This window comes from Neolamprologus brichardi, chromosome 22, assembly GCF_056152115.1.
Source record: "Neolamprologus brichardi isolate AB-2024 chromosome 22, ASM5615211v1, whole genome shotgun sequence".
Taxonomy (NCBI): domain Eukaryota; kingdom Metazoa; phylum Chordata; class Actinopteri; order Cichliformes; family Cichlidae; genus Neolamprologus; species Neolamprologus brichardi.
This window is the reverse complement of record NC_142124.1, coordinates 4,890,564-4,902,578: the sequence shown is the minus strand read 5'-3', so window position 1 is coordinate 4,902,578 and position 12,015 is coordinate 4,890,564. Positions and strand designations below refer to the sequence as shown.

Here is a 12,015-nt window from a genome sequence, read left to right as displayed (position 1 = left end):
AAACCCAAAGACATTTCCTACCTTATGCAAAAACCCGACACAGTCAAAAAAAACCTGGTTTTTCCTTTTTATGTCTTCCCTTACAAAGAAACTATTAAATATATAATTTAGCGTTTGCTGTATTTAATCTAAATTCATCCATTTTGCGCAGCGCTGTGTGATTTAACAGGTCTAATACGTCACAAGGTTGTTATAAAACTATGTGACATTTTAGGTATGTGATTGAGGGCCGCACAAGAAAACGCACGCGCCTTTAGGTTTGGAGTAATAGCTTATGTGGGTAATTATTGTTTTCTGTGCCGGCTTATAGTTTTAAACCATTAGCGAGGTGACATTTGTTGACACCAGCTGTGCTTTTCAGTGTTAGGAAGGTTTAGTCAGCTGTGATGACTAAAGAGAAATGTTCCCTCGGTTCGCTTCTGCACCGTTATATCATCACGTGGATGAATAAAATGTACAGATTTAGTGTATTTGTTACGTTCACGTGCCTCACTGTTGCCCCGTGAACCGCGTTACTTGTTAATGCAAATTATGGGGAATCATCTTGGACCAGGAAACAACCAGACACAGGAAGTACAAACCTAAAATTAACAAAATAAAAATAAACTGTAGGCTGTTGGATAAAGGAGATGGCCTTCATTTCAAGTCTTTGATATATTTGAACTTTCAGTCCCAAGAATTTTGATGATTTTTGTCATGATCAGTCTGTGTGCAGGCAGGAGAGGACCCAAACACACTCACGGGAAAACAGGACTGAACTCAAAATACAGCTTTATTGCTGACAGAGGATAAAGGCGATACAAAATAATATGAAACTAAACTGGGAAGTACTAAGGAACGGACTCACGAGGAAACACACGGAGGGGCACACATGAGGGAGAACGCGACACTGAACTTAGGGAGACACAGACATAGGTCGTGTCCAAATTCATGGGCTGCTTCCTCCTGAGGCCGCATTTGTAGACCAATTACATCACAGCGACGCGCTGAAGGCTGTCCAAATTCGTAGACTCCTCCGAATGCAGCCGACAAATGCGTCCTCCTTTTCCCCGAATTTGAAGGATGGGTCGGGTGTGTCCTTCGTGGCCCACCATATCCCAGAATTCATAGCGCGGCCCAGCCAAGCTCCAGTTTCCGGCAATGGCGGCCGCTACTAAGTTTTAAAATTACTCTTATTAATCTTTCTGGGCCACAAAATAAACTTTAAACATATTTTCAGGCGAGAATGTGGGTTAGCTCGTTGATAATTAGAAATGAACACAAAAAACGGAGAAAGATTTCGGGTCCATTTTCGATTTTCGTGCCGTGGCGCTGACAACCGGAAATACTCTGAATTAAGGGCGGGAGTAGATCGAGAAAGCTAGACCGTCCAATTCCATAGCCGTTTACTTCCGGCCTACCCGACCTCCTGAGGACCCGGCCCACGTAGACCGCGAAGGCCGGGTCCTCAGGAGGATGCAGCCCATGAATTTGGACACGACCATAAATACACAGAGGGTTAATGAGGGAAGTGGGAGCACACGGGGAACACAGGTGACGCTGATAATCATAACAAGACACGGCAGGAGTAAATGCAACACTGACGGGAGACTGTCAAAGTAAAACAGGAAGTACACAGAGGTTCAGACAGGAGGAGAGAGAGCACGGACATAACGGGCAACCAAATAAGGAACTTCTTAACTAAACAACCTAGGAACCAAGGCATAAATAAAGAACAAAATACAAAACACACGAAAACTAAGAATACTGGGCCAACATGGCTCAGGACCATGACAATTTTACTTCAGTTGTGCCGGTTTATACTCAATATTTTTGATTCTAAAGGTGAGATTTTAGACTTTAGGAACATAGGAAGTACAAACTTAAAATGAACAAAATAAAAATAAACTGTAGGCTGTTGGATAAAGGAGATGCCCTTCATTTCATTTCATTTCATTTCAAGTCTTTGATATATTTGAACTTTCAGTCCCAAGAATTTTGATGATTTTACTTCAGTTGTGCCGGTTTATACTCAATATTTTTGATTCTAAAGGTGAGATTTTAGACTTTAGAGCCTCCTTTGCATCACTTGTCTGGTTCCGTCCTGTGTTAAAGTCACCAGCCTCCTGGTACAACACAATCACAAACCCTGAGTCACATACTCGGCTCACACTGAGCAAAGTTCATTTTTCCCGGACACCATTACCAAACCTCTGTCAGCCATCGTAGCGGTTCAAAAAAATAATCAATTACCTCTCACTCGTGGAAATTACCAGGCTAATTTAGCACGGTGGCACAAAAACACAGAGCAATTGGTAGGACATTTGATGCTTTCTACCTTCTATTTCCTCCACAGCCTGCATCCTGCTGCTCAGCTCCTGCTTTACAGCCACATGATCCCAGAGCTCAGAGCTAGCATTGCTTTTTCCCCCCAGTGTGTGTGTGTGTGAGCGTACGCAGAATTCACGGTACAGAAGTCGATGTGGCGTGTGTTCCCTGGGTGGCACTTAACAGAGACAACATTGGCCATTATTGCCCATTACTGTCAATGGTCAATGACCAGTATATGTCCCGCAGTTATCTTAACAAGATCGCAGCCCATAGCTGTTACCGCCCCGAATGGACTCACCATTGATTATATCCGCGTCTAAGACAGGAAGCAGCAGCGAATGGTCACGGTTACGCAAGCTTTAATCGCTGCTTCATAGTTTTCCCTCACATTTCTAACCTTTCAAACATCCCGTGCTGACATTTAGCAGCCAATCGAGCTTCTCGGATTCCTCCGTAATGCTAATCCAGCGATGGCTGGCGTGTGTTTGTCCACTGCAGATGTGTCCCTCTGTCCTCCGTTTGAATGTACAGATCCGACACATGTCAGGTGACCTGTGCGCACCTACATGTTGGGTCATTCCCACTGCTGTTTGTTTGCTGTTTGGAAACTATGAATGTACTTGTACACCTTATGATGTAATGGACGTGCTGCGAAACAGACACCCCTGCCCCTCCCCCATACCGCAAACCTTACATAAGACAAATCATTTTTTATGTCTATTGATCGCTGTGCTGCTTTTGCACTTTGCATAAATGTGAATATGTGCGTGTGCTTGAGTGTGTAGATTCCTGAAGCTATCGGTGTATTTCTGTGTATTTACATGTGGCTGATACGTTCGTCTTATTGAGCCTCAGATGAACAGCACAGAGTTGTATTAATAGATGGTCTCCATGGAGCTCAGAGACACTTCCTGTTTACTGAGAGTTAACCAGCTTGTATAATCTTCTCTTGTTCTCTCTTTCACTTCTTCTTTTCCTTCTCTTTGTTCTTTTACACTTACACATCATTCCTTTCATCCTCCTTTCTCCCCCTCATCTCCTCCTCACTTCTCCATCTATCCTATCTTTCCTTCTTTCCACCTCTTTCTGTCTTTCTCTCTCTCAAGAGCGTGGATCCCGCATGAACAACACCCCCCAGCTCACTTCCGGGCCCACCCTGATTTCTGGTAGCAGCAAAGGCGCGGGAGGCGGCGGCGGCGGCGTCTTGAGACACAACAGCAGCCACCCGTCTTTCTCGCACTCCTTCCACAACCTGGCTCAGCTGCCACCGTCCTACGATGCAAACATGAAACCTGAGATCAACCGCTACAGCTCGCTGAAGAGGCTGGGTGAGTCGCTGGGGGGGATGAAGGGATGGAAAAGGAGGAAAAAGGGAAACCGGAGTGAGGGATGAAGTGGGAGTGATTGAGGACCACTGGGAGCTTTCAAGTGAAACAACGCACACAAGGCCTCAGCCGTGTCTGATTGGTTCTTAAGTGTTGATGGCTGATTACACCACCAATTTTCAAAGAAATCTTTTTATTATGAAAAAAAGCAAATTTAGTCATACAAAGATACATTAAAAGTTTATACTTTGAGACTTTATAGGATGTAGTTGTGAATCACAACCTCACAAATTAAAAAGAGCAACTATAGCAGATTGATTTGGAAGTTTCAAAAAAGACCAAGTTTGGCCAGAAGGCAAAGAAGGGGCTGGACAAGAAAATCTGCAGACCTGTAGGACACAGGTGACCTACAGCGTGCTGTAACACCGGCCCTGCAAAACACAGAAAATAACAGTTTTCTGTGTTCAAAAAACTGCTGATTAATCTTCACAGCACCTACGATGAGGACAGAGCATACGCAAATACATTATCTGCATCTGTTTGTCATAAAGTGAGCACTCCTAAGCCGACGATGGACTCTCAAAACGTCGATCGCTGCACTTTTAATCACTTTATGGCATCTTTCATTTGACCCCGCCTGCAGGAGAACTCCTCCATCTTTTAGTGTAAAATCCATCCATTTTCTTAGCAGCTTGTCCAAATAAGATTACAGAATGGCTGGAGCCTGTCCCGGCTAACATTGAGCAACAAGTGTTGTACACACTGGGCAGGTTGCCAGTAAACTAGAAGTTCTTGGAATTCTTTGAGAAATTGCAATAAAACATATATTCTATTAACAGTGTTGGGGAGTAACGGAATACATGTACCGCCGTTACGTATTTAAAATACAAAATATGAGTAACTGTATTCCGTTACAGTTACCGTTTAAAAAGGTGGTATTTAGAATACAGTTACTTTGTTGAAATAAATGGATTACACGGCGGTACTTCCCTGTTTCATATTGTGGCGGGTCAGGACTGTTTGGGTTTTGTTTGACAGCTACGTTCTGTTGTTCCAGGCGGCAGCGTTACGGTTGCCATGGTTACAGGGTGACGCTCTCTCTCTGCGTGTTTCCTGGGTGAGAGAGCGCCTGTTGTTGTTGTTGTGCTAAGCTAATAGGCAGAATGCTACAGGTATAGCTCTAAAGAATGTAGCATCATGGGCAGTGTAGTCCGTGCTGCAGGGAGAATGGACTGCTGTACACGTTATGTGTCTGTGAGCGAGGGAGGGAGAAAAAGGAAAAGTACGAGCTGTCATCGAGCAAAAACAGGAGCTGGAAGCATGTAAATATAATAATAACCACTGCAGCCAAGAAGAGTGCCTGACGAGCCCAGTTGTAAGTAAGCTATTAAGACTCGACTGTACACCGTGTTCGTGTTTTCCTCCGAAACAATAAGTTCTGTTGGAGCAGCCTTTCAACGCCTCTCTCTGTCTCTCGCTAGCAAAGTTGACCCAGACAACAAAGTAAAGCTAGTTTTCAGCTACGAGCCGACACAGAACCCACCGTAATAGCCAGAGGTCCCTTTACTACGGTTCGGAGCTGCGGACCTTCAATAACAGTAATAAATCACAGCAATAGTACATTCATGTAGTTGTAAACAGCATGATAATATATTAAGTAATCCAAAGTATTCAGAATACGTTACTCTCATTGAGTAACGTAACGGAATACGTTACAGAATACATTTTGGGGCATGTATTCTGTAATCTGTAATGGAATACATTTTAAAAGTAACCTTCCCAACACTGTCTATTAATGCAAATGTCTATAAACTGACATTTAAATCTAAAATATCTCATAAAAACCAGAGAAAACGCCGTGCTCTCCTTTAAACTCAACCCTGCAGGTATCACAGGCAGAGAGAGAGGACGGCTGCTGCAGCAAAGTTTAAAAGAAATGCACCAAATTTAAAGTAGAAAGCTAAACAAGCAGTTTGTCAGTGTGACAGTGGAGCTGTCACGCCTTCCCCCTTTTCACTGCGCACAATTCCCAGATATTGTCAGTGGAGTGTGTCATCACTGATCACGTGTGTTTCTGTTGTTGGTGTGTTTTGGTAGCTGAATTCAACCAGACTTAATCTGTTTTTTAATTGTTTTTCCTGTTGGCCTCTGATGAGTCCTCTGTGTTCCTGGGACTCGGCTGGTAACCAGTGGGAGTGAAGACAGGTTTGATTAGGTCCAGAGCAGAGAGTGACTGGGGCAGAAGCAGGGGAACGTGAGGGAGTGATTTCTGTAGTCCTTTCATATTCTTAGCACATGTGGATGTGCAGTGTTTATATTATAGATGCTCTTATGTAAAGGTTTGTTAGCTGAAACCAGGATTATAGATTTCCAGTCTACCATCCTTACCTGGATAGGTTGATGCAGGGAGAGTGGCAGAGGAAGGAGGTTGGCAGCTTGCTGTGAGGCTGTATTTTCTTTAGTTTTAGTTTAGTTCTCCTTTGCTGTTAATTACCATGTTTTTGCACATACTCCTGCCTAAAGATTGACTTCTTCTGCATCCCTTTAAACCTTTTTGGTGCCAAACACAAACTGCCCGTCATCTGGGGTCTCTGCACAACAGTGACACACGCGTTTGTGTTTGTTTCCTCTTGATTATACTGTGCTGCTGCTATGCCGATCAACCTGGGGGCAGATGAAGTAGGTGGAAATTGGCTTTTCTTGACGTTTAAAGTTACTGAACAGCTGAACGGGGGTTTGATTTTGATTAAAGTAATCGCACGGGTGTTTACTTGAAAATGTTACGTTTCACTCAACCTGGATTGACTGTTTCAGTCGCGTCGCCTCCTCCTCTTTGCCGCCCGCTGTCAGCGAGTCCTCATCACTGATGTCGTGTTATTAACCTGTTGAGGAAAAACTGAGACTGATCGCGCTGATTCTCACTAAAGTGACTGTAAATACATTTTACAGTCCTCGCAGATCTGTTTTTAGTTACAGATGCGAGTGAAACGGTGTTACTGCACCGTCAGCTTTACTCTTTCCCATATTCACGACTTCACTTTCTTTATAAGTTGTGAAAATACTGACTGCATGAAGAAAGTATTTGCTAAGCAGGGTTCAGTTCAGCTGGTTTGCTGTACGGATGAACTCATAACTGAGGTCGATGGAAATAGTTGGTTATGTTGTGAACCCTGTCACCAGAGATGGGCAGTAACGCGTTACTGTAATCCGATTACTTTTTTCAAGTAACGAGTAAAGTAAGGGATTACTATTGCAAAAATGGTAATTAGATTACCGTTACTTTCCTGTAGGAACGCTGCGTTACTGCGTTACTAAAACCGTGATTTTTTGCGAGAATGTCTCATGACAGTGACGTAAGCGAGTGCGACGTTCGTGACAACAGCTGTGTGCAGATCAACAATGGATCATATATCGAGTGCAGAGAGAGTATGAGCGTGCAGCGTTTAAAGCGTGGAAGTACTGACCTTACTTTGAGTTTGATTCCATAAAAAGTGACAAAAACATTAGTGTCCGTTGTGCGTGGGAAGAAAACTTCTTTTTACAGCGAAAAAACCCCTAAACTTCCAAGCAAGCACCGAGTAGCTACGACGTAATGGGAAACTCACAGAGAAACTCGCGGATTCTTCGCTGACCGCGGCACACCTGCACCAGGGTAACCCTCCGCCTACCCCACTCCTGCTTTACAGGTGAAAATAGAGCAACAGGACCGCTAGTCTTTGACTTTATTTATTTTCTGCTGTGTTTTACTTGCATCTATTTGAAAGACTGAGTGTAAACACAAAAAATATATATTTTATTTTATGTGCTGGAATGTGCAGAAAATTAGAAAAATTTAAATATTAAACAAATTTCTTCCAGTCAGAGAATGTTGCATATAATTAAATTTTTGCTTTTAAATTAAAAGTTAAAAGATTAAAACTAATAAAACAAGTTTTAAAAAGAGACTTTTCCATTTGATTACATTTTGTATGATGATTATGCAGAAAAAGTAGAATTGGGTGGAAAGATCTATCACTTTATCACCTATTCAGGTTGTAAATCGTGTTTTTAAAAAGTAACTAAGTAATTAATTACTTTTGAAAATAAGTAATCAGTAAAGTAACGGGATTACTTTTTGGGGGAAGTAATCAGTAATTAGTTACTGATTTTTCAAGTAACTTGACCAACACTGCCTGTCACTGTGATGACATCTGTCCTATATTACAGCTTCATTTGGTTCATGTAGACGTTGTTAACTGTTTGATTTTTGGTCGTCCAAATATCAAATCATGTCTCTGCAAGCTAAACTGTGAGCAGGTTTTATTCATATAAACTGGCCATGACTGTGTTTTCAAGGGATTTGCCTTTTTGTGGCCTGGTTAGTAAAATTTCAGGCTGCTGATTCTGCAGGGAACCTAAATGATGGTACCAGGCATGGCCACCTGAGTTTGTGACAAATAATCATCTCAGTGTGTCGTCTGAATGTGTAAACTGCTTCTGCTAAACAGCCAAAGGCATGGAGAAGAAGATGGAGTTAGACGGATGATGAGATGAGGGAGAATTGAGGAAACAGTGGGGGAAAAGAGGATAATAAAGAAGAAAGAAGGAAGGGAAGAGGAGAGGAAAGATAAATGAAGTTGAAGGAGATGGGAAGGCAGCATGGTAACATGAGGCAGGGTGAGAGTAGAGAAGCAGGTTTGTTAACCAGAAGAGGAAAATCAGGGGAAGGCTGGCTGGGTGAGTAAGGATGCAGCATTAATGGGGGGAAAGAGATGGTAAGGAAGATGGAGATGCTGTGAGCTCGAGTGAGCAGACTGAGAAGAAAGGAGAGGGAGGCAGTGAAAGAAAGGAAGAAGGGATTTGAAGGAAAAAGAGATGTGGAGGCAGGGGGAGGGGCGTTGGCCGGCTGGTCCGCAGGGGCCTGGCTGCCTTCGACGGAGAAGAAAAGACGTTGGAGAGGCAGTGGCTGGTCGCCTCTCTCGCCCTGTGATTGCCGAAGACTGCAGGGGGAGGGGAGTCGCCTCTGCAGGCTGAGTGATGGATCGTTACTACGTGGGGGGTCATATGTGTGCGCGTGAACATGGAAGCATTAATGAGGTGGAAGAAGAGTCCAGATGAGATTCTTTATTATTTCAATTCAATCAAAATAAGGAAACACTTCAACAGATGAAAAGGCTTCCTCTCATTAAACCTCACATCAGAGAACAGAAAGCTTCATATCCGTGAACGAGCATCTCGCTCGATGTCCTGCAGCCTTTTTAAGGAAATTCCGAAAAATCCCAGAGAGAAACAGATGCCATTCCCATACTTCCCATTTATTTTCTCCTTTTTCTTCTTCCGTTTGGTCACCATGTTTTCTCTCTCTTTTGTTGTCCCTCCTTCATATAATTGCACTTCCTCAAATGACTGAGCACATTAATTTATATTGCAGGCGGCTGTGTTCCTGCAGCATGAATGAGCACTGCGTTTGGTTTGATAATTAGAAATCACCTCTAGATAATGAAGAAAAAACCAAGGAAATACATTTGCAGTAGAGCTGTAGCGTGCACTTCACTTTGACAGACTGTTTTCTGAGGTTTGTGTGCAGGTGGCTCTGTTTTCTCTGCTCCATGACTGAGAGACGACGCGAGGGAATACGTGCAGGAGTTCAGAAAAACTGCATATTTTTAATTTTAAGTGAAACTTGCTGATTATGTTTTGTCCTTTTTTCACACTCTAACCCAGCGGTCCCCCGTGTTGTGGAGCCCGCTCATTGACTGGTCCAGGTATCCCTTACTGCAGCGGTCTCCAACCTTTTTTGCGCCACGGACCGGTTTATGCCCGACAATATTTTCACGGACCGGCCTTTAAGGTGTCGCAGATAAATACAACAAAATAAAACTAGTACTGGTGTTCTGACAAACCATCCTACTTTGGCAAAACGTCCTACCGTAAGTAGTTTATGCACATTTCTGCTGTCACAGAGTAATTCCAGCACAAATTTAAGTAGGTATGACGGTTTGCCACTTAACTTTGCCCATCAGAGTATGCTTGTAGCTCATATGCATACAGCCAGGATGGTTTTCCACTTCATTTTACCCGTTAAAGTATGCTTGTAGGTAATATTCACAAAGGTAGCATGGTTTGGCACTTAATTTTACTCGTCAGAGTATGTGTGTAGCTGTTATTAACAAAGGTAGGATGGTTCGCCACTGAAATGTAGCTATTAAAGTATGCTTCTAGCTCAGATTAACAAAAGTAGGACAATTTGCCACAAAATTTTAGCAGTTTAAGTAGGTTTGTAGGTGACATTCATAAAGGTAGGTTGGTTTGGCAGTTAATTTTACCGGTGTGAGTATTTTTCTAGCTAATATTCACAAAGGTTGGACAGTTTGCCACTGAATTTTGTGTTGTGCGCATGCGCAGAAACAACGGGTAGGATGGTTTGCCAGGTAGGATGGATTCCCAAAACACCGGTACCAAAAAAAAGAAAATTTATTCATAACACACGTGAAAAGACCCAGGAAAACCGAGTTAACGATAAAAACGATAACAAAATAACGCTGAAAACCGATAAAAACCCTGAAAACTACATTTCACACCTGAGCCTCAGCTCTCACGGCCCGGTACCAAACGACTCACGGACCGGTACCGGGCCGAGGCCCGGGGGTTGTGGACCGCTGCTCTAACCAATCGTGGTAGATGGCTGCCCCTCCCTGAGTCTGAATCTACTCAGAGATTTGTCTGATTGATAACGTAGGATCTTTTATTTAAAATATAACGCACTTATGGGTGGCTGTTGTTAACTGGTGCTGTATAAACAAATTGAATTTAACAGAATAGCTGGAACCAGGAAATGTACAGGGTTGGTGTGTTTTATGGAGGAAATTTCAAACTCACAATGACAATCAAAGAAGTGAAATTCAGACTTCCAATGAGCAAATTAGTTACTGATGACCTACACAGATCAGCTGGCTGTGGGTGAAAACGTCTCAGCCCATACCCACATGAGAAAACAAAAAGGAAAAACACTATGATGCACTAATGTAATGCTGAAAATTTGACTACATGGAGTTACATGAACTGACGACATGAACAGAAGAAGCTCCACAGATTGCATATCCACGCGCACACACACACACAGCTTAGCTAATCGTAAACAGGTGTGGCAGATTCAACAGAGGTGGAAGTGTTGCGGGAGAAGCAGACAATTACAGAAGAGGGATCGCTAACAGAGACAGGAAGTAACACTAACAGCAGGAAATTACTTAAACGTAAACATGAACAAAATCCCCCAAAAATGATGCAGTCAAAGACGATTTTTCATGGCAGTGTTTCCTAACTGAGAGAAGCGACCCGGAAGCATCCGTGTAGAGCTGGTCACCAGTGCTTCCTGTGTTACCTCGTTTAGCAGAGGACTGAATCATCCTTTATGAAAGGACTCGGGCTATTTCCATCCCATCGTTCATACCAACACACCATCTGACACACAAACTGATGCAGATTGTAGAAATGTTACTTATAGTTTTCCCGTTCGTACCAGAGCTGAACTCAAAACTTCTGTAGTAACCTCTTTATTTACGCCTCATGCGAAGAAAGTGGATTTATATAAACTCTCTAAATCCAGAGTATGAGTTATGTTAATTAATCAAAGTGCATTTAAGGTCCAGGCTGCCTCCGTTCAGGATTATCGTGAATGAACTTTCACTTTGAATCAGCTGGAAAAAGTGGGGTAATATGCTGATTTAGTACTGTGAGGTTCAGGTCCTTCTAAAATCACGTTTACCTTTTCTTCACCACTAATGACAAGAAAGAGGAAAAGGAGGTAGGAGCTAATTTTTTAGACTAACTTCACCCCAAATGCTGAAGTGCCCAAAATCTGCTTTTTTTCTAATGGCCAGCAGGGGGCGACTCCTCTGGCTTTGAAAGGAAGTGCAATGAGAAATGTACAGGAAAAACCAGAAACACTCTACCATTCAAATTTCAAGTCATATGAGCGTGCAGTGTTTCTTTTGTTACGTTGTCTTTTACCAGGTTTGATTTCAAAATGCTCAGCTAGAAGCTTTACATCACGATGTCGCAACCAGTCACTGTGGCTACGTTTATCTTCAGTCAATGTTGCTCTTAAGTTTCAGACATCCCAAAGATAACTTGCCTTAAGCTGTAGCTCACGTTATACATTATACAACTGAATCTACTAAGAAGGACTGTAGGATCTCATGATCTTACAGCTGCGACGCCAGCTAAGGTCTCACCTTCCCATGGTGGCACATTTCTCCCCTCATTACCAGCACCAGACTCGCAGTGATGGCAGCGAGCACTTTAAACATGAAGCAGTCACTTCGTCTGCGCTGGACGATTTTATTTCCCAGACTCTGATCGCTTTCACAGAGGAACGTAAAACCCTTTGTTAAGCAGATTC

The 12,015-nt window shown here is 42.9% G+C and overlaps 1 protein-coding gene across 2 annotated transcripts in view; it reads left to right on the top strand.

The window, feature by feature from the left end:
• Positions 1-12,015, top strand: part of shisa7b (shisa family member 7) — a 67,407-nt gene that overhangs the window by 41,533 nt on the left and 13,859 nt on the right. For both annotated transcript variants that reach the window (XM_087834819.1, XM_087834820.1), the window contains one exon: positions 3,417-3,638. In XM_087834819.1, the coding sequence (XP_087690945.1) occupies positions 3,417-3,638 (222 nt within the window). The remainder of the gene's footprint in view (positions 1-3,416; positions 3,639-12,015) is intronic.